The sequence below is a fragment of the Cyanistes caeruleus genome, chromosome 17 (assembly GCF_971803275.1).
Source record: "Cyanistes caeruleus chromosome 17, bCyaCae1.hap1.1, whole genome shotgun sequence".
In the NCBI taxonomy this organism is placed as follows: domain Eukaryota; kingdom Metazoa; phylum Chordata; class Aves; order Passeriformes; family Paridae; genus Cyanistes; species Cyanistes caeruleus.
Genome location: NC_141717.1, coordinates 2235176 through 2262613, shown reverse-complemented (window position 1 = coordinate 2262613; position 27438 = coordinate 2235176). Strand labels below are relative to the sequence as shown.

Below are 27438 nucleotides of genomic sequence, written 5' to 3'. Positions count from 1 at the left end.
ACCGCAAACCTGCGAGGAGCTCGGGGGGCTGCCCAAGCCCCTGGGACCCCTCTGCCACCATAGGGACACAAAGTCACTGCCCCAGCCCCCCGCCATAGGGCCCCCCCTCCCCAGCCCGGCCTGCGGGAACCCCCCTCCCACCCCCTCAGGTCCCCAGCGGGGTGTGAGGGAGTGCCTGGGTGGGCACCACAGCATGTGCCAGCCGGGGCGGAGGCCAGCAGTGAGCTCTGGCTGCAGCCGGGCACACCAAGCTGCAAAGGGGGACACGGTGGCCGTACACCACCGCCAGCTCACACGGCACGGCGCGGGTGACACCCCCGCCCCACCGCGGCTGCTGAGGGCTGCCCACACCCAACATGGCGGCGGGCGCGGCCTCACGGGCACGCCCCCACGCGCGGGGCTGGGCCGGGGTCCCGCGAGGTTTCGGGGTGCTGCGGGAGCAGCCGCGTCGCTGTGGTGACGGGACGCGAGCCCTCCGCCCATCGGGGAAGCCGCAGGTTCGAGCCCCGGTGCCGCACGGTGACCCGGCGGGCTCCCGGTGAGGGGCTGCAGGATCACCCCGGGATCTGGGAGGGCCTCCAGAGCTGTCGGTGAGGGGCTGCAGGGGCAGGAGAGCTTCCAGGCCCGTGGGTTAGGGGCTGTAGGTGCACCCCAGGTCGGGAGGAGCCCCGGGACCGTCGGTGAGGGGCTGCAGGACCATACCAGGCTGAGAGGAGCCCCGAGCCCATCAATCCTGCCCTGAGGGGGAATCCAGACCCTAGGGGTGTGAGGCGAGTGGGCCATGGGGAGCCCTGAGGGAATCCTGAGGGATTTACAAACCTGAGGAGCAGATGGAGCCAGGTCCCCACGGCATTTGGGAGCCATGAGGGGATGGGCTGGTGGCCCCCGGCCTTTGGCCCGTGGTGTCACCATGATCTTAAAAAAGGAGTAAAAGAGAGCTAGGGAGTAGCTGGGATGTACTGGGAGCCGAGAGCAGCCTGGCACAATTCACCTTTCCTGGGAGCTGCAGCTGGGTGAAGCTTACAGAGATGGATAATTTTCACATTTTTCCCAGTCCTCCCCCTGCACCTCGTGAGAGATTCGTCACTGCCAAAGCCCTCTGCTTTCAATGGTGTTTTGACAGCCAAGCCCTGAATAGCACTTGCAACCAGCACTGCTGTGTCCTGCAGAGGTATCTGGGAGAGGAATGGAGCAGTTTCATGTTTCTTTCCTCATTCTTTCTCCTGCAGAGCCATGGAGGTCCCTGCGGGGCTGCCTGGTGGGAAGGAGCCCGCTCTTCCCAGTGTGTCACAGCCAATACCAGTACATATCACAGTCGTGAATGCACAGGACCTGGTAAAGTTCTGAAAATATCTCTACTAATTTAATAAAAAAAGCCAGAGCAATTCTGTGTGCACAGGAATCCCCTGTGAGAGCAGGTGGGGGGGTGATAAGGCTGAAGGAAGGAGTGATGGGGGTATCAGGAGTTCAGCAATGCTTCACTGTGGCTTCCTCCTCCCTCCTGAGTTCACACAAAGGAAAAAGCTTGTGAGGCACATCAATTGGGGAACACACCTCCCTAGCAGCAGGCCAGAGATACTGGGGTGAAATGTTCCTCTCTGCCTCCTCTAACTGTATGGAAATGGCAGGTTTTTTAAGCAGAACACAGCAAAAATGGGATCAGTGAGACAAAATCCTGTGAAAGGACCTCACCTTGGGTGTAAAACCAGATTTTCATCCCAGCTCCAGCGGTTTAAATCATATTGGAAGCAATAGGGTGGCTCTGGTTTTAAAAAGGCAGTGGATCCAGTTCAAGGCTATGAGCTGGTGCCAATCAAACCACCACTGCTGTGATTTCCATGTGATGCACCCAGCTGTCCTTAAAGTCTTCCAGAGGAACTGGCATTTGGGAGGGAATGTGGAGGAGAAGCTCAGCTCCTGCTGCAAGCAGAAAAAAAATGCAAATCCCTGCTTCTGCTCCAGCAGCAGACAGAAAAAGCAATCCAAATGCACCTGCTTGAGGCTTTCACATTGTAGTATTGAAGTACCTCTTACACTGATGGATTCAGCAAACAGCAGCTTAGGTGAGGTATGAGGTGAGAGGAGGATAAACAATGCTGGGAAGAAAAGACTCCTGGATTGATTGCATCTGGAATGTTGCTTTGTGGTTCTGATTGCTCCACCGTGAGAAAGGGCTGGACTAAAGGGGGGGGGAGGTTACAAAAGGGCAATAATCACAGCAACAATATGAAAAAAAATCTGTCTGTAAGAATGTGGAATCCACTTCTAGCTATAAGTGTGGAATCTGCTTAATTAGAGGCAATGTAGGGAAGGATGAGAGAGGAGTCTTGGATAATTAATGGTACAGGGAAAGGTTAATTGGATTCTTCTGTTTAGCCATTCATAGAATGTATGCTCAAGGAGACAGTGAGAAGGGCTGAAAATTAAAACCAAGTGAAAGAGATCTCTTTTTGTGTAAGAACTAGCATGGAACTAATTACCCCAGTGACAGGGAGAGAGGGAGCTGAGGGTGGGTTAGGCATCCCTGTGGCTCAGCACTAAGGAAAAGCAGGGTTTGGGTACAATGGTCCTTGTGTTCAGCCACTGCTCTGTGGACTGAGAGCTAAACTGTGTTTCTGCTGCAGGGAGCCCTTTGGTACTGCTGCCCAGCACTTCCTCTGCTGTGGATGTGCCCAGTGCTGCCCATGTGGGTCCCCACTGCCACATGCTGTGCCCTCACTGCCCCTCTCCAGCCCTGTTTAAACCCCTCTGTTTAGACACTTGAAATTCGCAGTAAAATCTGAATCTCCTCATCTCTGATTAAAATAATTGGTATAACAACCATTGCAGAGCTCACAGAGAACTTGCTGGAGCCTTTCCTTTGATTTCACAGAATCACAAAATCATTTAGGTTGGAAAAGGCTTCTAAAACCATCAAGTCCAACCTTTAACCCAGCACTGCCAAGGACACCACAAAAGCATGTTCCCAAGTGTCTTATGAGCACTTGCAGGGATGGGAACTCCCCCAATTCCCTGAGGAACCTGTCCCAGTGCCTGACTGCCCTGACAGTGAAGAAATTTTCCCTAATAGCCAATCTAAACCTCTTAGGTGGCACAACTTGAGGCTGTTTTCTCTTGTCCATTTCAGGACATTCTGCAGCACATGATATCCACAGGTGTCCTGTGAGCTCATCCTTCTAGCTCAAGAGCTGCTTTCTTAGGAGACAGCAAAGGTCTCAAGCTTCCTGGAAGTACAAAAATATCAGTGGAGTATTTTGGGATTTGTTTTAGATGTATCTTTCCTGAGGTGAAGCTTGAACCTCTCTATCTCCCCTGCCACAGCTCCTGATAATCTTTGGGGCATCACAGCATGGTGAAACAGGAAATTTCCCTCCTAAAGACAGGGAATGGTGAGGTCTCAGTGTGGCCAAGCTCTGCTCCTGTTCCCCATTCCAGTGGTGGAACAGACCCCCACAAGTGAGCCCTGTCCTGGTCACTGACCCGAGCTGCTGCCAGAGGAACTCTGATCCTGGGATGCTGTCACAGAGCCAGCTGCTCACTGAGCTCTTTTTTTGACAGAAAACTCTCAAAAGCAGTGTGCTGGTTACGTTGGTGCGTGTGGAGTACAATGGAGCAGTTCTGGGAGACTCCTCCAAGACTCATGTCCTGCCAGATGGGACAGCAGAATATGACTTCAGCACCAGCTTTGAGTGCAGCCCTGATGGGCCCAACCCCTTGGATGTCCTTGTGCAGAAACCACTGCTCTGTAAGTAGCTGGTGCCAGATGTCCCACCTTGGAGCTGGGTGCTGTCACTGCAGGTGTCACTAGTTCAGGAATAGCACTTCAGCAGCAGTGGTGGGAGGCTCTCAGCACTTGTCCATCTCTGCCAGCTGGAAGAATCCCCTTTCATATTGGCCCATGCTTCTTTGGCTTTGCTGTGCTTGCCAGCCTTGAGAGGGGAAGAGGAGCATGTGCCAGAGCTCACACAGACCCTCCCTGGTGCTCGACCTGCTGGTCCAAGGAATTCTGCCAGCTCCTCTCTTTTTATGTCCCTAGTGACAGTGCTAGAAGTGGGGCCAAAGGAGAGGAAAAAACCAGAGAAAATCACTCCTCTTGCCCAGGCTGTGGTGGACCTTCTACCTCTGCTGCAAGGTATAACATTGAGTTTCACAGCCTCCATGACCACTCCTTGCTCCCTGGCACTTTCTGATCTCCGCTTATATTTATCTCCTTTGGACAAAGTGACCTTCATAGCTCTGCAAAATCTGACTCAGGGGGGACAGAGGGTAGCTCAGCATTCAGAATCAGACCATGATTTTGCCTCATGGACATTGTCCCTGCCCATGGCAGGGGGCTGGAACAAGATTATCCTTAAGGTCCCTTCCAACCCAAATAATTCCATGGCTATGATTCTTTGCAGAGGGTCTCACTTCAGGCTGTTCTCATTCCTGTTTGTTCCCAGGAGTGCGTTCACTGAAGGTCTTTGCTCCTTTGTATGCAGTGCCTGCCTCCCCATCAGAGATGCTTCACCCCGAGGCCACGGTATGTGGAATTTGGAACTGTTCCTTCCCTCATTCAGCTCTCTGCTGCTTTTTAGTGGGAGGGAGAACATGACTCAGCTGCCTGGCTCATCACGGATGTGGTACAGCCCTATATGTTACAGGCTTGGAGGCCTTTCCCGCTCCCTCTGACGTCTGTCCCTACTTCCCTCTGATAGGTGAGGTCGTGCTGGGAAATGTTAATGTGTGCAGCTACCCAATTGCTCTGCAAAAAATAACAAAGATGGAAAGCACAGTGCTGAAAACCCCCAAAAAGGCAATGGCAGGGTCACCTGCCCAGCTTTATTACCCTTCCTTTATGCAGATAAAATGTCTGAGTCCATTTATTGTACTGCCTTTCCTGCAAGGTCCTTATTCATTCAGCAGGTTGCAAAGTACCCAGTGACTAAAACAGAGAATGAAGTATGAGGCTGGGAAACTGTGTCCAATTTTGCTCCTGAGCCTGCCCGCAGTGAGCACCGGGAGCGAACTGGAGGGGTGGATATCCCATTAACAGCTCTGTGTTTAAGAAGAGTTCACAGTGAGCAAAGTGGGGGGGCACTCATTAGGGAGGTAATAAATGCTGACCAGCTGGTTTTCCCTCACACACCATCCATCCAGGGCTGGGACAGGTAATTAAAGGCTGCACACAGAGCATGGAGATAGGGCAGAGGCAAAGCTCTCTGAGTCACCAGGGGAAAAGCATCATTTTCCACCCTTGATGTTCTTTCTCTGTGGCTCCTTTCATGAGACCCTGCCTCTTTCTCCACAGCTCATTTTGTGAGGCCCTTGGGGCATGTGCCATACCTCAGCCAGGCTGTGATTTAAACAAATACCACAGCTGAGCCAAATTGGTCCTGAAATTCCTTTGCTGTGTTGGGCTGTTTTCTTCTATATCAGAGATGAGGCACAAGATAACATTATATGTTCTGGCCTTAGGTTTCTGCTTGCTTCTCCCTAAGAGCAGGCAAGTTATAATTGTCTGTTTACTGGCTCAACTTTGTCTGTCTCACAGGGTGGCCTTGAAGTGATAGTGAGCACCAAAGAGCTCCTGCTCTCTGCCACCCAGTTCTCAAGTGGGAACCTCCTGAGCATCACGCTGGAGGCAGCTTATTCTGTTCCTACAGCCTTTACCTGTGACACCCAGCAAAACTACATGGCTTGCTTGCAAATACCAGCAGCTTGTGAGGTGAGAATGGTCCAGGCACAGTCACAGGGGGTTTGGCTGGGTTTGGGTTGTTCTTCCACCCCATGGAACAAGTGTTCAGGCACGTGGGGTGCACAGCTTCCGTGCTTGTGCACCAGCAGCCTTTGTTGGGAGGGATCAGAGTTTCTGTGGCGTGATGTGTTTCTTTAACACAAACAAAGGTCTGTTTGGAAAGATTTGGATTCAAACTGGCAGGGTTTTTTCCACGTGGCTCTTTATTTTTATTCCATCCTTTGTATGTGTGTGGTGGAGTGCATTTTCCAAGCCAGGCACCCTGTACTGTTCTTTTGCTTTGTTATCCCAGCTTGGAGCAGCTGGCTCTTGCTCCTGCTCCTGTTAGAAATGCAAATCCTTTGTTTCTCATGTCTCTCTAGAAAGAATTGCCATTACTTTTCAAGAATGGCATCCTGAAGGCTGATGGTGAAAAAGAACCATTGCCCCGGCCCAAAAACTGGCCCATTGGCCCCCTCCTGGCCCCTGGAGCTCTGAACATACCTGACTCCTTCATTGTTGGTGGGCCCTATGAGGATGAGGATGGAGAGCTCACAAAAAGTGAGGTGAGGAAGGACTGGCAAGTTTGGAAGAGAACCAGGAGGGACTGAGAGGTTTGATATGAGGGGGTGGTCACTGTGCAGTGTCCAGCACAGAGGTGGTTCCCCTGGGGCAGCAGACATGCTGACGTACTGCTGGAGACATCCCAAGGGAAAATGTGGCAGGTCTGGTCCCAGAAAACACCCACACTGAGCTGAGAGCTGTTATCTCCCATGAGCCAGGCACTTAATGTTGATGGTGCCTCCAGGAAAGGTTGTGAGCCTCCCTGTGGGGCTGGCCTGGCTATGGGCACTTGGACACCTCTGTCTGACTCACATTCTCTCCTGGGGACACTTCTGAGGATGATGCAGGCTGTGGACTTTGCTGTCCTGGCTTTGACTGCACGCTGTTTCTCACAGGACAGGGAATTCAGGATCCAGGCTGAGAGCATGAAGAGAATCGTGTGGGACACAGAAAGGCGTTGTTTCCTGGACGCTGCTGCAGTGGCTGTGTAAGGAACCTGAGCATCCCACCCCAGAACATGCTCAGAATAACCTGAGGCAAGGAGCTGCAACATACAGCTTGGACCTTGGACCACTTAGGGGTCAAACTGTGGCTCTGCCTCATCTCCCATGGCTGCTGTCTCTTGGCCACAAGTGTTCACCTGAGCAAGGACACAGCTCTTGAAGTGCCTTGAACTGCTGGCAGCAGCTTTGTTGTGCTGTGCTGGGAGATGAATTGGCTGGAGCTGCTGTCTCCAGGCCACAAATGCTCTCTCCTGCTGCCAGCAGCTGGGGCTAGGGCTGGTCCCTCCATTGTTTGAAGGAAGGGACAGAGTTATGGTGAGCAGACATGGAGTAGAGTGGCATGCACAGCTCTCCTCTGAGCTGCTAATTAAGATTTTACTGAATCCCAAATACGTTCAAACCTTTCACTCCATGTAGGCACTCTTCATTTGCTTTTTTATTGGATAAGTGTTGCCTTTAGCAGCTCCAGATATGCTCAAGATCAGGATGAGTGTTCCATTTATCTTCGAATCCTGCTATTTTCTGGCCTCAGCTGTGCAGTTCACAGCCAAATTATTCCTTGTGTGGAAATAGTCACTTGTATCTTATTTGATTTTTAAAATTCTTTTCCCTAAACATCCATCCACCTTCCTGCTGGTGTCAGAGTCACCAGCCACATTGAATGCAAGCTCAGGATCCACTTGCTCTCTACAATTCAGTTTTTATACCAAAGTTAATCACATTCCTTCTTACTTATTTCTGAAGTAACCAAGGGAGAGAGAAAACCCAGTGTGTTGTTCTCACAGTTGTTTTAGAGCTGGCTGTGCCATAAATGCACACAGCAGTGGGTAGAGGAGAAAATGTACTGAACCTGCCCCAAAGCGCAGTGTTCCCATGGCCTGAGGGTATTTCCTGAGGGAATAGGGTGAAGCAAACCCAAGAGGGGCTGCTGGGGCACAAAAGAGGGTGGTGGGGCTCTCCAGCTGGGTTTCTGCAGCTCCTCAGTGACTCCTGCATCTGCTTTGTGCCCAGCCTGCAGAAGCGCATTGCTGAGTGCCGCTACTGGCCTGTGGAGGTCTGCAGGATGTACATACCCTCAGCTGGCAAAGGGAAAATCACCAAAATTGACAAGGTAAAAGTGGGGTCTGGCTGGCGGAGTAGCATTGCATTATCAGGCATTTTCCTCTTGAGACTTTTGTGATACCAAAATCAGCCTTGAAGCTGCCAAAGTGAGTCAGAGAGCAGGAGGGTTTGTGAAAAATCAGCTTTATAGGGCTGTTAAATAGATACAGGGTCATATTTTTTTGTTATAGCTCTTGCTGATGGTCTGTAGTAGCTTACTGGAAAGGGGACAGGGAGAGGGTGGCTTTTAAAATCACAGAATAGTTTGGATTGGAAGGGACCCCAGACTCCATCTTCTTCCAACCCCCTGCCATGGGCAGGGACATTTTCCACTTGACCAGGTTGCTCAGAGGCTCATCCAGCCTGGCTTTGAAGAGAATTGAAAGTAATTCACTGAGCTGATCTTTGTCCAGTGGAGTTTTGGAACAGCTTGAAAAAGTTCATGCATTCTTTTTCAGGCTGCAGATAAGTTATGCTTTTGCATCTAAACCAGGGTGGTTTAACAAAGAAAGAGCTCCTTAGAGAATGGTTCTGCTCCTGGCAGCTGGTTGTGTGAGAGCTCCTAATCTATCCCAGGGCAAAGCCATATAAGTTGGTGTAAATCCCTTTCAGCACTCACCAGTGCCAGGATTTTGCAGCTCTGATGATCCTTCCAGCCAGACCTCCCACACCTCCTCAGCCACTTGGTTTCTGTCCAGCCTGAGCTGCACAGCTCTGGTAGTGTCACCTGGATTTCTAACCACACAGCTGATGACCTTTCAGCTGTATCTCAACAAGACCACTCTGAGGAACAGCAGAGTGCAGGAATTAGAAAAGCTACCCCACGGGGGTTGGGATAAAATTAATATTCTACATATGGAATGGCTCCAGTGTGTTCATCCAGGTTGTCTCGGCTGCGTGCCAGTGACAGAAGCATGGGCTCATCAGGTGCATCAGTTTGCTGTGTGGCCTCCTCTTAATGAGATTGGTGACCTTGTTCCCTTAAGGAGAATAACAGCCTGTTCAGGATCTCAGTACCTTGCTCTGTGTTTCCAGGGAGATGAGGACAAGCAGATTGCCTTCCATGGCGTGGCATATGTCAACATGGTGCATTTGCTGTGCCCTGGGGTGAAGCAGATCCGAGGGGCCTTCCGTGTCTTTAACTACGAGGACAGTGAGGTGTTTGAGAAGGTGAGAGCAGCAGGCTCTGCTCCAGCTCTGCAGCTGGGTTTGCACTCAGGGGTTGGGAGCAGGGACAGTGGGCAGAGGGTGTTTGGGAACAGGCAGGGTGGACAGGGAGGGTGTTTGGGAGCAGGCAGTGTGGACAGAGGGTGTTTGGGAGCAGGCAGGGTGGACAGAGGATGTTTGGGAGCAGACAGGGTGGACAGAGGATGTTTGGGAGCGGGCAGGGTGGACAGAGGGTGTTTGGGAGCAGTCAGGATGGATAGAGGGTGTTTGGGAGCAGGCAGGGTGGACAGTGTGCTAATTGGAGATGGATCTGAACCTTGAGTGCCCTCCTGGTGATGGAGAAAAGTAATGATACAAGCTTTTAGACACAGATTTCTTCATGGCAGGGGATTTCTGGGGAGGTGAGCAGGTCTGGGGGCTGAGAGAGGCTTGAAATCTCACTCCACTCCCTCCTCTGCCAGCATGCTGCACTCTCCCAGTCTGGAACATGGGCAACTGTGTTGCTGGGAAGAGCAAACAGTGGCTTTAAAAGGATCGTGTTACCCCCAGCAACCACCAAAAAAGCTGTCACTGGAGCTCTTTCAGCTTTAGCTCATCGAGGTTTATTTGTCTTTGCATTTTTCCCTCTCTGTTACTAAGAGTGACAGTTACATCTCCATTTTCCCACAGTCTGTCCTTCCTAGAACAGACCTGAGTTTGTTTCAGGATGGCAGATGCACAGCCTGGTTTTACCACCCGTGTTCCCTGTGGGGCTGTGGTCCAGGTGCCAGGGCCAGGTGAATTCCAGCCCTTCTCCTGACTCCCTGTTCCCACTGGCTGCTGCAGAGCTGGGCTGGGCACGAGTGTGTCTGCTGGGCTCTGCTTCCCTGCCATGAATAATGACCCCTTGGCTGCACAGTGCTGCTTGTCCTGTGCCATTTATCTGTCAGAAGTGAAGTCCTTCTCATTCTCCAGATGTTTTGGGCTGCCTCTTGGTCTAAGTTTTCCTGCTGCTGCTCCATCCTCTCTCCAGGATGCCCATAACTCTTGCTAGCCCAGTTCCTGTAACCGGGATGTGTGGGAGGGAACAGCCTGTCTAGGTGGTCAAACACTGTGTAAACACACAGTCTGACTAACCTGTTCCTTGCAATTCCCTGGTGGGTGTCAGGGAGGCTGCTCCACACCAGAAAACGAGCTGGGAGGCAAGAGATGCTGTCAGGCAGGTGGAGAGCCCCAAAAATGTGTGGAGCAGGCCTGGTGAGAGTAGCCAGATTCATCCAGCAGCCCTCATCACCAGGCAAGTCCATAGCTGTGAGGCAGGTCTAGGATCCCACCAGGAATTCAGGACCATGGATCCGGGTTTCAGCATGTTCACCACATATCTCAGGCAAAGATCAAGGGCCAGTCCTCAGTGAAAACAGAGCTCTTTGAGGGGAGGAGACCCCCACTGAGTCTCACAGTCTAACCTGAGGCATCACAGCTACACAGGATCAGAACTGGCCTGGAGCACCAGCAGCTGACCTCTAGGAGGAGAGAATGAAGTTAAAACTTCTTAATGCATTTAAGACTTAAATGCACTTTAACAGTGTGTTTTGTGATGAGAACGGTCAAGGCAAAAAAGTGAGGAAGCCTGCTTAGTCCCTTGATTCTCTCTGTTGCCTCTGTTTTTCAGACCAAAATTCAGCACAGTATTTTCCGGGATCGCAGGTCACAGCTCAGTCTGGCCAGGGAAGTGTTGCGGTCCTCTCCTGTTTCCAAAGCTGCTCCCAGTAAGGCTCAGAAGGAAGAGAAAGATCTGGGTACAACGGTAAGGCCTGGGGAGGCTCATGGCACCATGGCTGCTCTGTTTCTGTGTCACAGGAAGTTGGGACATGCAGGATGGATGCTGTGGTGCCTCAGCCAGCTGAGAGATACTCATTATCCTAGACTCATAGAATCTCAACATGATGGGATCCACAAGGATCATGAGTCCAGCTCCTGGTCATGCACAGACACCCCAGCAGTCCCACCCTGTGCCTGACAGTGTTGTCCAAACACTCCTGGAGCTCTGGTAGCCTTGGGTTCGTGACAGTGCCCAGCCATCCTCTGGGGAAGAACTTTTCCCTGATATCCAGCCTAATCCATCCCTGGCACAGCTCCAGCCGTTCCCTCAGGTCCTGTCACTGGTCACAGAGAGCAGAGATTGGAGCTGCTCCTTGTAAGGAAGCTGCAGCTTTCCCTTATCTGAAGTCTTAGGACGTGCTGCCTGAACAAATGTGCCATCTCACACCCTGAACTTGCAAAGATTCGAGATTTATTGAGTCTGAAACAAGAGACATCTTTTCTTTTTCCTAATAGTTACTCAAGCCATCCAAAATCCAGTTGTCAGATGGCACTGGAGAATCTGAAAATGTCACAAATCTCAGCCTTGAAGGACAGATAATTATGTCTCTCCAAAGAGAAGGAGAGTCTGGAGAGCATCACCGTGCTGGTGTCTCACACCTTTCACACAATTAAATTCCTCAAGAGTGAGTTGGACAAGGGATGTTTTACGTAGACGTTGTCCCAGAGTTCTTCCAGTGACGTCCACCTGGAGAGCAGACTGGCACTGGGCTAGAAGGTCTCTGCAAATTGTCAGGCATTTATTTAAATTATCCCTTCATATTTTGATTTCTTTCTCTGGAATGCACATTCTTTCTGCAGGCAGATTGATTACCTGGGCTCTCTCCTTTTCCCTAGCCTGGTTTCTCGAGCTAGATTTTGCTGCTGTAACTCATTCTGAGGGTGGGTTATAAAACAAGCTGGATCTCTGCAGTTTGGAGATCTGTGGCTGTGTGCTCAGTATTTCACTGTGCCAGCACTGTCTGCAGACAGCATGACACAGGGAGCAATGTTTATCTCCACAGCAATATAACGAGGCAGGAACATTCCTGGTGATGGAGATAAAGCTGGACAGGCCCTTGGTCCCAAAGCGGCTGCGGGAGGAGCTCGTCCGGCGGTGCGTAAGGATGGGCTGTGGGGCTGACAGATCCTCTCTGCAGTGTGGTGAGAGGCTTGCTCAGCAAACCCCCCTTGGAATACTCCATGAAGAGGGACTGAGACAAAGCCCACAGGAATCAGGGGGAGGATTTGGCCAGATTGCTTTAGACATGGCATCTGGTGTGTTGGGAAAACACTTGTTCATCCCAGCTGGCATCTCCCTGCCATTCCTCTCAAAACAAGAGACACCAGAGAAGCACAGCAGTGTCTGTGTTCCTGTCTGGGCTTTGTTTCCCTCTAATCCCCATGTGCTTGCCTCTTGCATGTGATGTTCAGTGGCTTGGTCAGACCTGGCCACCAGCATGGGCTGCCCTGGGTAGTGCTGCTGTTGCTTCACCAGAGCATTCTCTCATTTTTAGCTTTCCAGAAGCTTTCTCACAATGTTTTACCCATTCCTCAGCTTTTATGTTAGCTTTCATGTCATTCTGCTGCAGAGCTGCTCTTTCATCTCTGCTGCTTTGAGACTTCCAGTTCCTGTCCAGTGGGAGCCCTGCTGTGTTATGGGTTAGAAAGGCATAAAACATCTAATCTATGGAATAAAAAATAGAAAATGTAGGAGATTAATAAGGAATAAGAGGTGCAGGTTTATGTCTCTCTCAAACAGAAATATCATCCATTCATTGAAGGTATGTGTGTTGTCCTCACTGCTCCCTGCTGTCTTCCAGGAGAAACAGGCTGGGGAAGGTGAACCTCTCTTAGAACAGACCTTTTCCTGGCCTATTTTACACATTTCTACTGTTCTGTGGATTCAGTGTAACTCCTCCTTGTTCATCTGCTTGTGTGCACCTGAACAAGGCCTGTGGCACCTTGGTTTGGGGGGATGGATCTGAAATGATGGTCCTGTTTTGAGGACTGAGGGAGTTTTGGTGTCCAGCAAGCACGAAATGTTGAAAAAAACAAACAAACAAGTTCATTAAGGCTGGTTTGGCACCAGGGGTTTTAATCCAGAATCCCCAAATGATTCAATTTGCAAGAGACTCCTGAAGGTCACCTAGTCCAATGTCCATGTTCAAGTGAGGTTCCCCAGAGCACGTTACTCTGTGTCCAGATGGTTTTTGGATATATCCAGGGAAGGAGACTCCACAGAGAATCCTGCTCCAGTGCTCATCCACCTTAATGAAGTCTTAGTTAAAAAGATGCTAATGTAAAGATGAAAGGTCCAGTACCTCCAGCAGAGGCCCAGGCAGGGCTGTGTGGTGTCTGGGGGTCTGAGGTTGGTGGCCGATGTGTGGCCAAGGGATGAGGTGCCACAGCCAAACCAGGTGATGTTGGAGCTGATGGATCAGGTGGGTCTGGGCTGTTTAGTGACCAAATTCTACAGAGCTTTCCTCAGGTTGGTTCCTTCCTTACAGGAAGCTCCAAGATACAGCTCTGCTGCTTCAGGAGAGCAGTTTGGGCTAGCAATAATGTTAACCCTGTCATGACAAACCACAACCATCAGTTGTAGGGACCTGTTTCACTCTTGGTCTGAGGCTTCAGGGTTCCTCCCAGGTGCCTGTGAGGTGTCTCACGGACACACTGGCAGGGTGGAGCCCTCACACTACACAAGCCAGCATCTCTGGCAGTGGATCTGCTGATCTCTCCTCTGCTCTCACTGACAGGATCAAGGAGCTGATTCCTCCCCGCCCTGCGCTGCCCCCCCGGACAGAAGGAGCCAGGAAGGTACGTGTGAGAGCCTGTGGCCTTGTCACCATTCTGCCACCCCACCCTGCCCTCATCCCTCTCACACAACAGAGTCTTCATTCTTAGCCCACAGTAACATGGAGATGAGGTTTGAAGAGGACAAGGGTGCAGGGCCACAAAGGTGGTGAGGGGTCTAGAAGTGAATAGGGCAATATAAGGAGTGGTGGGGTCACTTGGAATGTTCAGCCTGGAGAAGAGGGACTGAGGGTAGAGCTCACTGGGGTCTGCAGCTTCCTCACAAGGGAGGAAGCTTCAATCTCTGTGATCAGTGACAGGACCCAAGGCAACAGCTGGAGCTGTGTCAGGAGAGGTTTTAATGGATATTAGGAAAAGAGTGGCTGGGGCACTGCCCAGGCTCCCCAGGGAATGGGCACAGCCCCGAGGCTGCCAGAGCTCCAGGAGCATTTGGACAACACTCAGGGATGCACAGGGTGGGATTGTTGGGGTGTCTGTGCAGGGCCAGGAGTTGGTCTCAATCCTTGTGGATCCCTTCCAATTCAACATATTCTATGAAATACACAGAAAATGAAATTTCTGTATGTGTTATTCCCCCAGCAGTGTGCCTTGGGAACTATTCACCACTTGTGTTCACATCCCATTCAGAGGGAAGGGATGGAGCAAAAGGAGGGAAGGCAGACATGGGGGATGTTTGGAAGTAAATGAGGTGCTGGGAAAACCTTACATTTATATCCTGGGTAGTCTCAACAGTTTCTTGTCTCAGACCAGCCCCTGTACTTCATCAGACTCAGACAAACCTGAAGAGAATCAGCCCTGACCTTTCTCAGGTCACCAAGAATTTTTGAGGATCAAGATTATGGAGATTACAGGTTCTGCTGAAGAGGGCTGGCCATGGGTTTCAAGGCTTCCAGTAAATGAGATATATTTTACTCACAGCCAATTATATTGCTATTGGAGAGATAGCAGTGACTGGAATACTGGGTTGTGATGGAAAATCCTAGCAGGAAGGAGCTCTTTTATGTTTACCTGCAGATATTTTCTCAGCCCTTAGGCATGGACAGGATGTGTGACAGACTAATTGAGACTTGAGTCAGGTGGAGTTAATGGGAGGCGTGGGCTGTGGCAAATCAAATACATATCAAGGTTGATTGCATAAGTGGCTTGTGAAATTTATTTATTTCTTTCCTAGGTGGTGGAAGATTATCACAAACGTGTCACCAGCATTGCTGTTGACATCCTGAAGGAATACCATGAGCTTTTTGGGAAGCAGCTGCCTGACCAGGGAACGATGGACCACGAAACCCTGGAGGAACAAAAGCGTCAGCTCAACTACGAGCTCAACACCTCTGGGAAATATTTTGCTTTTAAGGAACAGCTTAAGGTGAAGACTCCTTTGTGATTTTTGCTTCCCTAGTTGTTTTGTCGTGACAGTTTCTCAGTGAGGAACTGCTGCTCTGTGGTGGTAACTCAGGACGATGTGGTGCTCCAGAATCCTTTCCTACCACCTGGAGCTGTTGCAGTGGGCACTGAGGGGACAGGATTCCCCTCTAATAGGGGGCACCAAGCTGCTTTGGTCCCACACCAAGAGAACACTTCTATCAATGGGAGCTACTCACATCCATTTGCTCATAACCTGAGAAAGGCAAAGGTGGCTGCTCTCACATTCCCAGTGTGCCCCAGCAGGGAAAGGAGGTTCCGCTCTCTCAGCTGCTCAGCCTCAGCCACACTTTTCCTGGAGACCCCCTCTCCTTTCTGAGGAGATGAGCCATCCACATGCTGTCCCTAAAGGCTGTGTCAGGGAGGTGGGAAAGGAAATCCTCCTTGCTTGCTTTTTTTTTTTTTTTTTGCTTTTATCAATGCTGGGCTGGATTTATTTCCCAGAACTAAGCTGGAGCTTCAGGCTCTGTCTGATTACAGAGCTGGTGGGGGGCACAGGGGGGAACCTGCCTTGTCCAATGCCCGTTGTCTCCACAGTATTCTGTGGTGAAGATTGTGAGGGAGAAATACTTGAAGACCACAGCATTTGAGACCAAGGAGCAGCTCCAGGAATTCCTCAGTGAGCTTTACGTGTACCTTGTGGACCACATGCACATTGCCCTGAACAAGGTATGGGGAGATCGGGGTTACTCAGGCCATGGCTTCACTGTGGGTCCAGGACAGGTGAAGGATTTTTGCCTTCAGGACAGAAGCAGGCTCGTGCTTTCATCTGCTGGAGTTGTCACATGTGGACCATGAGCCACACTCGAGGCAGGAATCCAGTGCCTTTGTATCCCACAGCTCAAAATCCTGATGGTGGGATAGGTGCCACAGGTAAAGCTGCTGTAGCTGGCACATGGTGAGGGTGGTTGGACAAAGCAGGAGCTGGGGTCACCAGTGAGTGGCCCCACTGAAGTTTGTCATCACCTTGATCTAGGGAATGCTGTGAATGATCATAGAACCACAGACAGGTTTGGGTTGGAAGGGACCTTAAAGCTCATCTCATCCCTGCCATGGGCAGGGAAAATTTCCACTATCCCAGCTGCTCCAGGCCCCATCCAGCCTGGCCTTGGGCACTTCCAGGGATCCAGAGGCAGCCACAGCTTCTCTGGGCACCCTGTGCCAGGGCCTGCCCGCCCTCCCAGGGAACAATTCCTTCCTAATATCCCATCCATCCCTGCCCTCTGGCAGTGGGAAGCCATTCCCCCTTGTCCTGTCACTCCATGTCCTTGTAAAAACTGACACTGCCCTGTGCCTGTGTGACAGAGGTACCTGGGGATGACGGAAGTGTGTCCCACCACAAAGCGCCTTGCCCTTCCCAGTGCCCAGCCCCAGCAATACTGGTCTGTACTGGGTGCAGTGCTGGTGTGGGACCTGCTGCCACACTGGGATCACATGAACCACTCTTCCCTTCCCCAGGGCTAACACTGTCTCCTTCCGTACCAGCTCCTGTCTGGGGAAGATGTTTCTCCTGCCCCTCCACCCTGCACAACCAGGAAGCAGCTCTGGCTCTTTGCTCATGAAGCTGAAGCCAACAAGGACTTCAAACTGGCCTCTCTCTTCTACAAGCAGGTAAGGGAGCCCCAGCTCTTTCCTGCCATCACCTGTGTGGCCTGGCACAGCACAGCATCACAATGGGGCCACTGCTCACGCTCAGGCAGCCCGTGGTGGAGGGAGGAAGGAGCTGCGCGTCACCGGGATACTCAGACTGAACGGGAGGGATTTCCCAGGGAGATGCTGCTCTCTGCAGGATGTGAGACCCTGGCCAGGTCACCGAGGACTCCAGCCTCGAGGCCAGGGGAAATGGAATGTGCTGGGTCAGTTCTGGGGCCAATGGGCTCTAGGAGGTATCAGCTGGAGTTAGAGGGGTGTTAGGTGGAGAAGGCTTAGAGGAAGTGGGCTTTCAGCACAATCCCGTTTAGGGGACACCCTTGCATGTGACAGACAAGGGCTTGTTTCCTGCTCAGCTGGGCTGGGGTGGCTAGGGAAGCCATGGTCATTCTAGAATTGCCTCCCCAGTCCATTCCATGTGCTGATCCTGACTCCAGTGGTCTCTGTTGTCCAGAGAATAGCTCGGGACCAGCGCAGCATCCAGTCCTGGCTGGACTATGGAGCCTTCTGCCTCCTGTACGAGGATGCCACCAAAGCCCAGGAGTGCTTCCAGCAGGCCCTTTGTCTGGACCGCCAGCACATCCAAAGGTGCTAAGTGCTTCTGGTGGGTGGCTGGGGAGAGTGTGGAGTGTATCCCCCACACCACTGCAGGGGCTGCAAGGCTGACTGCTCTGCCCCTGCCCCAGCTTGCTGCTCTGTGGGATTGTGGCTGTCAAGCTGCAGCACTATGAAGAGGCAGAGATTTTCTTTGAGGATGCCTGCTGCTTGGAGCCATCCAGCATCATAGCCTGGACCCTCTCAGGTACAAAACCAAGCCAGTCTGGTGCTCAAGGTATTCCTGTAGATCCAAGTATTGTTCCTGCCCCCAGTCCTCTTCTCCCTGCTCCAAGCTGAGGACTAAGAGGAGGATTTTATTTCCTTTGGGTCTGCTGATGCTGCTCTCTCTCCCACAGGTTTGTTTTATGAGCTGCAGAATAATGATATTCAGGCAGAAAGGAACTTCCGTGAGGCTAAGAAGCTCCTGCGAGCGCAGCTTGAGGAGGAGAGGAGAATCCTTGAGGCTGCTGAGGGAGAAGGGAAAAAGCCCAGTTCTCCTAGCACAGACCCAGGTAACAGGAAAACCCAGGAGCTGCCCTGACAGCAAGCAGGGGCTTGGAGCAGTGTGGTGAACAGTGGAAGCAGAGGAGAGTTTTTAAGAGGAGAAGCAGAAGGGGTAAAGGTAGAAGATGTGGACTGTGAGCTGGAACAGAATTCTATGGAAGCTGTCACTGTGATTTCCCAACACAGCTTGGAAAGCCCTGCCTCACCAATCCGAAGGGCAAACCAGCTGCTTGGCAGTGACCCCGAGGCCAAGACCTCCTTTGGAGCCCCTCTGAGTCCAGCCTGAACTGAGACTGTCTGTCCTGAGTCCCAAATATTTGGCCAGGCTGCAGGAAATGCTGACTGGCTTTATTTGTAACGTTATCACCACTCATGCACAGTGCCTCAGGCAGGCAGGCTCGTGACACATGTGGGTTTTTGTCCCTTCTGATTATGAGGAAAGGGATATTCATAGAATCATGGCATGACTAAGGCTGGAAAGGACCTCCAAGATCATCGAGTCCAACTGTTAACCCAGCACTGCTGTGTTCATCACTAGCTCATGTCCCCAGCTGTCACATCCACACAGCTTTTGAACACTTCCAGGGATGGGGACTCCACCACTGCCCTGGGCAGCTGTGCCAATGCCTGACCACCCTTTCTGTGAATAAAGTTTTTGCTATCATTGAATACAGACCTCCCTGGTGCAACTTGAGGCTGTTTCCTCTCATCCTGCCTCATTTATACCTGTTTCTGGCTTCACATGGTAATCCTATGCTCAAAACCCCAGGCCCGGGTATTGCCTCCTGCAAAGAAATTTCTTCCCAGCTTTGAAAACCTGATAGCTATTTTATACATACATACATACATACATATATATGTTTTTGTTTGATTTGTTTTTGGTTTTAGTTTTTTTTTTTTTTTTTTTGTGGAATCATGTTCTAAATGGGGAAATTTGTGGCTTTCCAGCTAATGGTTGTTGGGGGTTTCATTCCAGAGAAGATTCCACCTGGCTCACCTGACAAATCACCAGAAGTCGTGGAGTGTGTGACACCCAAGGAAGAGGCAGCAGCACTGCAGGAAGCCCCAGAAGGTCTGAGAATGGGGATGTGGAGAGCTGGGAGATGGTCCTGTGGGAATAGTGTGGAGTAATGTGGGAGCAATGAGCCATGGCCCCCGTGATGCCAAGGCCTGTTGTCTCTCCTGAGCCAGGGAATCTGCAGGCAGAGCAGGTTCACCCTGATTTTTAGAGCAGCACATCTCAGGATGGACAGCCAGTGGGTGAATGCAGCTCTCCCCCTTATGTCCCTGCATCCTGCACCTTCCTTTTCTTCCTCCTGAGATGCCAGATCCCTAGGGATCCCCTCTGGTTGTGTGGTGTGGGATTTGCCTCCTCCACAGCCCAGTGGTGGTGGAAATGGCAGTTCTGGGTGCCTCAGGGCCTCCTGGTTGGTTTGGGGAGGCAGGAGCCTCACTGTAGTTGTCTCTGAAAAGCATAATTCCTACATTTCCACCTTTTTCCTCTGGGTTTGGACTGGAAAATTAGTGGGTGAAGAGCGTAATTTCTTTTCAGATCTCCTACAAAACTTAAGCCCTTCAGAAAGAAATGCTGAGTTAATCTCTGCTTCAGCCTCCTCTGCCACCTCCTGGGTTTTGCTCCATGTTGCAGGGATTTTTCTGTCCCCACTGGGATCTCAGGCCCTGCTCTGGCTCCAGAAATAGAAATCCCACTTTGGGACTGACAGAGACACATTTTCTTGCAGCATCATGTCCTGCTCCAGGACCTCAGCCACCTCCCTGCACAATCTTCATGAAGACAGTGGAATTCCTGATGAAAGTCAATGCTGTCCAGGTCAGTTTAACAGGGAGTGGAGGAATGGGAAGGGAGGTTGGTTTATTCCCAAAGAGCTCCAGCCAGCCCCTTTCTTGGCCTCAGGGAACGAGCCATGGCTACTCCAGAGGCTGAGCACAAGAGGGAGCAAAGCCACCACTGCCCAGAGATGGAAAAGTGTGGCCAGGCAGAGTACTGAGCCCACAATGCTGGCTGTGGACACACAGCCCAGCACTGCCTGCTGCAGAGGGAACAACTCAGAAATGGTACAGGGTGCTCTTCCCTGTGCTTTCAGAGATGGGATCCATTATTGTGATGCTTCCAAGATCCCTGAACTCCTTTGATTCAGACACTTGTGTATGTTAGAGTGATTTTTGTATCAATTGTGGAATGTGCCTATCCCACCAAGTCATCTCTGGGACCTCTCTGGTTGCCACATTGTGCTGCCTGCCTAAATCTGACATGGCAGAGAGAGATGCTTAAAGCAAAACACAACTAAATAGAATCCTGGAATGGTTTGGTTTGGCAGGGAACTGGAAGTCCATCTCATTTCAACCCCCTGATATGGGCAGAGACACCTTCCACTAGAGCAGGGACACCTTCCACTAGACCAACATTCAAAAGAGGGGAAAGAGAAATTTCCTTTGTGTTTTCTGCTTGTGGAGGTCAGAGAGGTGTCAGCTCTCCTGCCCTGTCCTGCTGGGGTGTCCCTGCTCCCTTAACCTGTGCTGTTCCTCCCAGTTTGTTCACAAGGCACTGGCCCACGAGCTGCTTCAGGGAGGCCCCACCTTTGCCTACTACCTGGCACTAGCCTGGACCCACCTGCTGGAGGAAGATTTCCCCAGCTGTGAGGAATGTCTGAGCGAGGCCATTCGGATCAACCCCATGGTAATTCCCATTCAGTGCCAGTGTGTGTGTGAGCCCAGAGCCCCTGCTTCATTTCCACTTTACCATCCCAGTGCTAGTCCAGAGCATTTCAGTGGGAGGGCAGTCACACCAGGCTGTGGCTGCAGCACTGCTCTCTTTGTTATCCCATTGCCCCAGCCTCCTGTCACTCACTCCCTGCACAGGCAGGCAGCATCTCAGAGCCTGTCTCTGCCTTTCCCTCTGCAGCATCTGCCTCTCTCTTCTCTCTGAATAGGTATATCCTGATCCTCTCTCCCTGGGTGGGGCAACCAGGTTCTGTTTCATTACAAACAAGGTTGCTATTGAGCTCTCTGCAAGGAAGGTGGCTTTGGGGAGGCAGGTTGAAAGGAAGGCAGGGGGAAGATGACACCTGGGAATGCTGTTTCATTGCTGGTGTCCTGTAGGCAGCCCACAGACTTTAACTCTCCATAAACCCTGCCCTGATATCACAGAATTATAGCATTGTTTAGATTGGAAAAGCCCTCCAAGATCATCAAAACCAACCATTCCCCAGCACTACCATGTTCACAATTAAACAATGTCCCCAGGTGCCACATCACATGGCTTTTAAATCCCTCCAGGGATGGTGACTCCCACCACTGCCCTGGGCAGCTGTACCAGTGCCTGACCACCATTTTAGTGAAGATATTTACCAGTCTGTATCTGTCTTGGCATAACTTGAGGCTGTTTCCTCTTATCCTGTCCCTCATTCTCTGTGAGCACAGCCCAACACCACCCCACCACCTCCAACCTCCCAGCTGCCCCCTCCTGTCAGGGAGTTGTGCAGAGCCAGAAGGGCCCCCCTGAGCCTCCTTTTCTCCAGGCTGAGCCCCTTTCCCAGCTCCCTCAGCTGCTCCTGCTGCTCCAGCCCCTTCCCAGCTCTGTTCCCTTCCCTGGACACACTCCAGCTTCTCAGGGTCCTTCCTGAATTGAGGAGCCCACAGCTGGACACAGCTGGACACAGCACTGGAGCTGTGGCCTCCCCAGTGCCCAGCACAGGGACACAAGCACTGCCCTGCTCCTGTCCCTGCTCCTGCTGTCCCTGCTCCTGCCCCTGCCCTCCTGCCCCTGCCCCTGCTCCTGCCCCTGCCATGGCTGACACAGGCCATGACCTTTGGCCTTCTTGCCCACCTGGGCACACCTGGCTCAGGTTCAGCCACTGCCAGCCAGCAGCCTCAGGTCTTTCCTTTCCCACCAGGCAGCTTCCAGCCACACCATCCCCAGCCTGGAGCACTGCACAGGGAGTTGTGATAATACAATTAAACACTGCTCAGCTCCTCCTTTCTGCTGCTTGCAGTGTCCCAGCCCCCCTCTCAGGTGTTTCTCTCATCCGTTTCTCACTCCTGGTTTTTGGTGCACAGAATCCAAATGTCTGGGCTCAGAAAGGGCACCTGTGCTACCTGCAGAAGGACTTTGACAAAGCAAAGGATTGCTACGAGCGAGTCATCAGCTTTGTGGAGGATGCTGTGGATATACATTTCGTCTACCTGCGCCTGGGCTCCATCTACCTGGAAGAAAAAGAGGTGAGGAGCCAGCAGGGCTGTGGAGCGGAAGTTACCACAAAACAAATCACTCCTCCAGCTGCAGTGGGGACAGTGGTTGTCCCCACGGAAACCTTGTCTGTGGAGTGATGTGATGGTGCAGAGGGATGTGTGTCTCTCTCCTGGCAGTACGGCCGGGCCAAGCAGATCTTCCTGCTCGCCTGTGATAACTCTGCCTCCTGTCTCACCTGGCTGGGCGTGGGCATCGCATGCTACAGGGTGAGTGCTGCTGCCTTCATGTCCTCTGGGCTTCAGCTGGTGGCACAGGGCTGGCTTTTGCAGCATCCCCTTCTCCAAAGCAACTCTTGGCTGCCTGTGAGCCAGTGCTCCCAAAGGCCATCATGTCCTGTGTGCTGTGACAGCCCCAGCGTGGCATCCGGATGGTGTCACAATCTTCAGCCCCTGCTCTGGGAACAGACATCCTTTCCCCTCATCCCAGCTCCTGCCAGCACCTCCTTCCCCAGATTAGCAAACAATCTGTGCTCTGCTCTGAGTTCCTGACCTGCATGTCATCACCGAGGCACTGAGTGGGATGTCAGCAGGGAGGAATTTCGGTGCTTTCCCTATCCAAGGGAATCCAGCACTTCTGAAGGGCTGCCAAGGACACCCTGCCACCAGCAGTGCAGTATCTCCCCAGGGGACACCTTGCCAGGCTCCACCAAGGGAGTTTAGCTGAGGAAGCAGTCAGGGAAGGAATTTGAACTTCTGTTTCCACCCTGGCCAAATCTTTACCTCCTGGGAGGCTGTGGAATCGGGTCAGGGAGGTGAGTGGTGGCCTGCCTGCTCCAAGCTGCTGCTCAGCAAGAATAGGGAGCAGGAACACAGCCATGTTTCCTCATGGAGCTGGGTCAGTCCATTCCTCGAGGTGAAGGGGTTTGTGCTGCTTTCCTTACAGCTGGAGGCCAGTTTAGAAATAGTGTGTGATCCCACACACTGGGAAGCTCCTGCTCCAGACTGGAGATCTGGATGCTCTGGCACTGAGGATTACTCCATGTCTCCCCTGCATTTCTCTCAGGGGAGTTTTTGCTGCACTGATTTCTTCTGCTGTTAGAGCAATCCCAGTTCAATTTGGACCTCTTTCTGCCTGCTCTTTGTCATTTCTCCATGCCTCTCCTCTCCCTCAAGCTGGAAGAGATGCTGGAAGCAGAAGATGCTCTCTCTGAAGCCAATGCCCTAAATAACACCAACGCTGAAGTGTGGGGATATCTTGCCCTCATCTGCCTGCAGGTGAGTGCCCGGCCCCTGCCAGCCTGATGGAGTGGGGATTTATGGGGGGGTTTATCATGCTGTGTGGGGGGCTGGCATCTGCTCATGAACCTGAAGAGCTGGTGTAGAGCTCTGTGATAAAAGGTTTGGGGGCTGTTCTTGGGGGAAGCTTGGGAAATCCAAGTGCTTGGCTGGCAAAAGCAGCACCCTGAGGTGCTGACTGCCCCAGGGCATGTCCTCCCTGCTGAGCTTCTTACAAATCTCATTTCATGGAGATCCCATTTCTTTCCTGGGGTGCTGGCCACTGCTGAGGCCCCTAAATCCTGGGGCCAATATTGGGCCCCTTCATGACAAGGCAGACACTGAGGGGCTGGAGCGTGTCCAGGGAAGGGAACAGAGCTGGGAAAGGGCTGGAGCAGCAGGAGCAGCTGAGGGAGCTGGGAAAGGGGCTCAGCCTGGAGAAAAGGAGGCTCAGGGGGCCCTTCTGGCTCTGCACAACTCCCTGACAGGAGGGGACAGCCAGGGGGAGTTGGGCTCTGCTCCCAGGGAACATGGACAGGACAAGGGGAAACAGCCTCAGGCTGGGCCAGGGGAGGTTTAGATTGGATATTGGGGAAATTTCTTCATGGAAAGGGAGGTCAGGCACTGGTACAGCTGCCCAGGGCAGTGGTGGGATCCCCATCCCTGGGAGAGATTTAAAAGCCATGTGGGTGTGGCACCTGAGGTCACGGTTTAGTCGTGGCCTTGGCAGTGCTGAGGGAATGGGTGGATTTGATGGTGTCGGGGGTCTTTTCCTGCCTAACCCACCCCACGATTTGCTCCCCGGTGCGGTGCGCAGGGCGGGCGGCAGCTGGAGGCAGAGCAGTGCTACAAATACACCGTCAAGGTTCGTGTCCGTGCCCTGGGGGCTGCAGGCAGCACGCACCGCTCACCCTGCTCCCTGCCGAGCTGGGGGTGCGGCGGTCCCGCCGGTGTCGCAGCCGAGCCACCGAACAGCCCCTGATCCCCCGGGCAGCCCGGCCCTCACCCCGGCCCTCACCCCGGTCCTCACCCCGGTCCTCACCCCGGCCCTCACCCCGGCCCTCACCCCGGTCCTCACCCCGGCCCTCACCCCACTCCCCTTGCCCGCAGCTCGGCCTGCAGAACGATGCGCTGCTGCGGGAGATCCGCGCCGCCCAGCAACGCTTCGGCTTCGGCGACCCTTCTCTCTGAGCGCCGGGCACATAAAGACACCCCGGGCACATAAAGACACCCCGGGCACATAAAGTCACCCCGGGCCGAGCGCTCGTGCCCGCCTCTGTCGCGATCGTGTCGCGACCGCGGGGAGGGGCAGGGGGCGTGGTCAGGACTCGGGGGCGGGGTTGGGGCGGGGGCCAGATCACGTGATATGCAGTAACGCGTCTCTGATTGGCTGCGGCCACGCGGGACGGTTGAGCCGGCGGCGCGCGCCATGGCGGCAGGTGGGGGGGGCGCGGGGGGACCGTGGGGACAGCGGGGATAGCGGGGATGGGAGGGGGGACACCGGGTAATGCATGGGGGGCACGGGGGCGTCACTGAGTACGGGGGAGGCACGGGGCAGGCACGGTGTTCCCGGGCATGGCGGGGACGTGGGGCGTCGGTGGGGATGGGGGAACCGAGGCATCACCGGCTATGAGAGCTCTAGGGTGCCGGGAGTGTCACCGCGGATGGGGGAGCACAGGGGTCATGGAGGGGCTCCGGACATGGGGGACCCCTGGAGCACCGGGGCCTGGTGGGTTTGGAGCGTGGCGGTGCCAGGGTTGGTTGGAGTTGGGGCTCAGAGCACGGGAGTAACGGGATCGTCACTGGGGCCGAGGGGCTTGGGACACTGTCACCAGGCGTGGGACATTGGGAGTATGGCGGTACCGGGACACTGTCACCAGGCGTGGGGCATTGGGAGTATGGCGGTACCGGGACACTGTCACCAGGCGTGGGGCATTGGGAGTATGGCGGTACCGGGGACACTGTCACCAGGCGTGGGGCATTGGGAGTATGGCGGTACCGGGGACACTGTCACCAGGCGTGGGGCATTGGGAGTATGGCGGTACCGGGGACACTGTCACCAGGCGTGGGGCATTGGGAGTATGGCGGTACAGGGACACTGTCACCAGGCGTGGGGCATTGGGAGTATGGCGGTACCGGGACACTGTCACCAGGCGTGGGGCATTGGGAGTATGGCGGTACCGGGACACTGTCACCAGGCGTGGGGCATTGGGAGTATGGCGGTACCGGGGACACTATCACCAGGCGTGGGGCATTGGGAGTATGGCGGTACCGGGACACTGTCACCAGGCGTGGGGCATTGGGAGTATGGCGGTACCGGGACACTATCACCAGGCGTGGGGCATTGGGAGTATGGCGGTACCGGGACACTGTCACCAGGCGTGGGGCATTGGGAGTATGGCGGTACCGGGACACTGTCACCAGGCGTGGGGCATTGGGAGTATGGCGGTACCGGGGGTGTCGCTGGTTCTGGGGGGGCTGCACGCACTGGGGGCGTCACTGGGCATGGGGGCTGTGGACATGGAGTTAACGGGGTGCCACCCGGGCTGGGGAGGCTCGGAACGTGGAGATACTGGGCTGTCACCAGAGTGGGAGGATGTGGAACACGGGGTCACCAGGTCTGTCACCGTGTGCGGGGCACAGAGACAGCAGGGTCAGGGGTGTAGAGGTGGTGGGGATGTCACTGAGACTGGAGGAGCTCAGGGACTGGAGGTTCCAGGGGCATTCCCGGAGCTGGAGGGGCCTGAAGGAAGGGAGTAATGGGATTCTTAGCACGACACTGGGGCTTGGGGGTGTCACCACAGCTGGGGGAAATTGGGGCAAAGAGATAATGGGGGCATCACCAGGCTCACATCACGAGGTTGACACTGGGGCTGGGGAGACTCGGGACATGCAGGGTGCTACTGGGGCAGGGGACCTCGGGGCATACAGGGGGCAATGGGGGGGTGTCCAGGCCGGGGTTCCATCCCCCGATGATCCTGGTGCTGGCAGCCTGGCAGCGTCCCTACCTGAACATCTTCAAGCACTTCCGTGTGGAGGAGTGGAAGCGCTCTGCCAAGGAAGGGGACGTGGCTGCCCTCACGGTAATGGGGGCACCGGCATCGAGGGGTGGGGGGCACTGGCCAAGGGTGGGCAGTGCTGACCTATCCCCCATCTTTCCCTGCTTTCTAAAGGACACGAGGCTGAAGGGAACAATCTACCGAATCCGAGGCTCCAACCCAGCCAGCAGCTACCTGCAGCTGCCACGAGCAGGGACACAATCCCTGGGGCTCACAGGGCGCTACTTCTACCTGTTCTTCAGGCCCCTGCCCCGCAAACACTTCCTCGTGCACCTGGATGTCACCACCGAGGTCAGTGACACAGGGTGGCCTCTTAAACTGCCATCATGGCTCATTGAAGGACTGGGGGTGGCACTGGTGGGCCTGGGGGCTGCGAGACGTGGCTGCTCTTTGCTGCTGGTGGGTCACCCCAGGCTGGAGATGGTTTCCATCCTGGTGGTATCTCCGATGGGGCCAGGGGATGTGGAGGGGACAGGAGACAGGGCCACATGCCTTCTCCTCTGCAGCATTTCCCTGCTAGAGCTACCAGGGTGACTAAAGCTCTGTGTGTGTCTCTTCTCAGGAAAACCAGGTGGTTCGCATCTCCTTCTCCAACCTCTTCAAGGAGTTCAAATCCACGGCCACCTGGCTCCAGTTCCCCTTCGTGTGCAGAGCAGCCAGCGAGGGCACGGCCCGGCGGGGTGAGGAGCTGGGGCTGGGCTGGCACACCACCACCAAAGTAAATTGTTAGAAAGTAAATTGAGTTCTCAAGCTGGCTCGATGTGTTTGAGGAGAAGCTGTGGCTGCCTCATCCCTGGGAGTGTCCAAGGACAGCTTTGATGGGGTGTGGAGCAACCTGGGATAGTGGAAGGTGTCGCTGCCCGTGGCAGGGGGATGGAATGAGATGGGTTTTAAGGTTGTCCCTCCCACCCAAAGCATTCCAGGATTTTATGATGATAGTGGTGGGCCTGAGCAGGAGTCCCTCTGCAGCCAGGGTGGAGCTGTAGCTCCTGCTTGGGCTGTCCTCTATCCCTGTTCT

At 53.5% G+C, this 27438-nt stretch overlaps 2 protein-coding genes across 10 annotated transcripts in view; both read left to right on the top strand.

Moving 5' to 3' along the window:
* Positions 1 to 155: 155 nt before the first annotated feature.
* Positions 156 to 24622, top strand: CFAP70 (cilia and flagella associated protein 70). Of its 6 annotated transcripts, none has more exons than XM_086854117.1 (27): positions 156 to 538; positions 1230 to 1335; positions 3559 to 3745; positions 4037 to 4132; positions 4443 to 4522; positions 5534 to 5707; positions 6100 to 6282; positions 6676 to 6767; positions 7795 to 7894; positions 8920 to 9054; positions 10703 to 10837; positions 11916 to 12007; positions 13650 to 13710; positions 14879 to 15070; positions 15664 to 15795; positions 16612 to 16737; positions 17231 to 17364; positions 17463 to 17578; positions 17730 to 17885; positions 18854 to 18949; positions 19620 to 19708; positions 20429 to 20575; positions 21955 to 22116; positions 22264 to 22353; positions 23260 to 23361; positions 24179 to 24226; positions 24472 to 24622. In XM_086854117.1, the coding sequence occupies exons 1-27, from the start codon at positions 357 to 359 to the stop codon at positions 24550 to 24552; spliced, it is 3294 nt and encodes a 1097-aa protein (XP_086710243.1). In that variant the 5' UTR covers positions 156 to 356; the 3' UTR covers positions 24553 to 24622. The 6 variants fall into 6 exon arrangements, with proteins under 6 accessions (XP_086710243.1, XP_086710244.1, XP_086710245.1 ...); XM_086854119.1 differs by having other exon boundaries at positions 354 to 590; XM_086854120.1 differs by having other exon boundaries at positions 403 to 497.
* Positions 24623 to 24680: 58 nt separating this feature from the next.
* WDR90 (WD repeat domain 90) overlaps positions 24681 to 27438 on the top strand; it is a 31914-nt gene continuing 29156 nt past the window's right edge. Inside the window, exons 1-5 of one of the 4 annotated variants that reach the window (XM_086854113.1) lie at positions 24796 to 25380; positions 25786 to 25979; positions 26353 to 26444; positions 26535 to 26711; positions 26983 to 27100. In XM_086854113.1, the coding sequence (XP_086710239.1) occupies positions 25958 to 25979; positions 26353 to 26444; positions 26535 to 26711; positions 26983 to 27100 (409 nt within the window). In that variant the 5' untranslated portion in view covers positions 24796 to 25380; positions 25786 to 25957. Of the gene's footprint in view, positions 25381 to 25785; positions 25980 to 26352; positions 26445 to 26534; positions 26712 to 26982; positions 27101 to 27438 lie in introns of all 4 variants that reach the window. The other 3 variants (XM_086854116.1, XR_015277304.1, XM_086854114.1) reach the window with 3 other exon arrangements.

Coding starts and splice junctions, on each gene's coding strand:
- CFAP70 (XM_086854117.1), top strand. CDS start 357: ATGGCGGCGGGCGCGGCCTCACGGGCACGCCCCCACGCGCGGGGCTGG. Junction 539..1,229: donor GGTGACCCGGCGGGCTCCCG/GTGAGGGGCTGC, acceptor TTTCTCCTGCAG/AGCCATGGAGGTCCCTGCGG. Junction 9,055..10,702: donor ACAGTGAGGTGTTTGAGAAG/GTGAGAGCAGCA, acceptor TCTGTTTTTCAG/ACCAAAATTCAGCACAGTAT.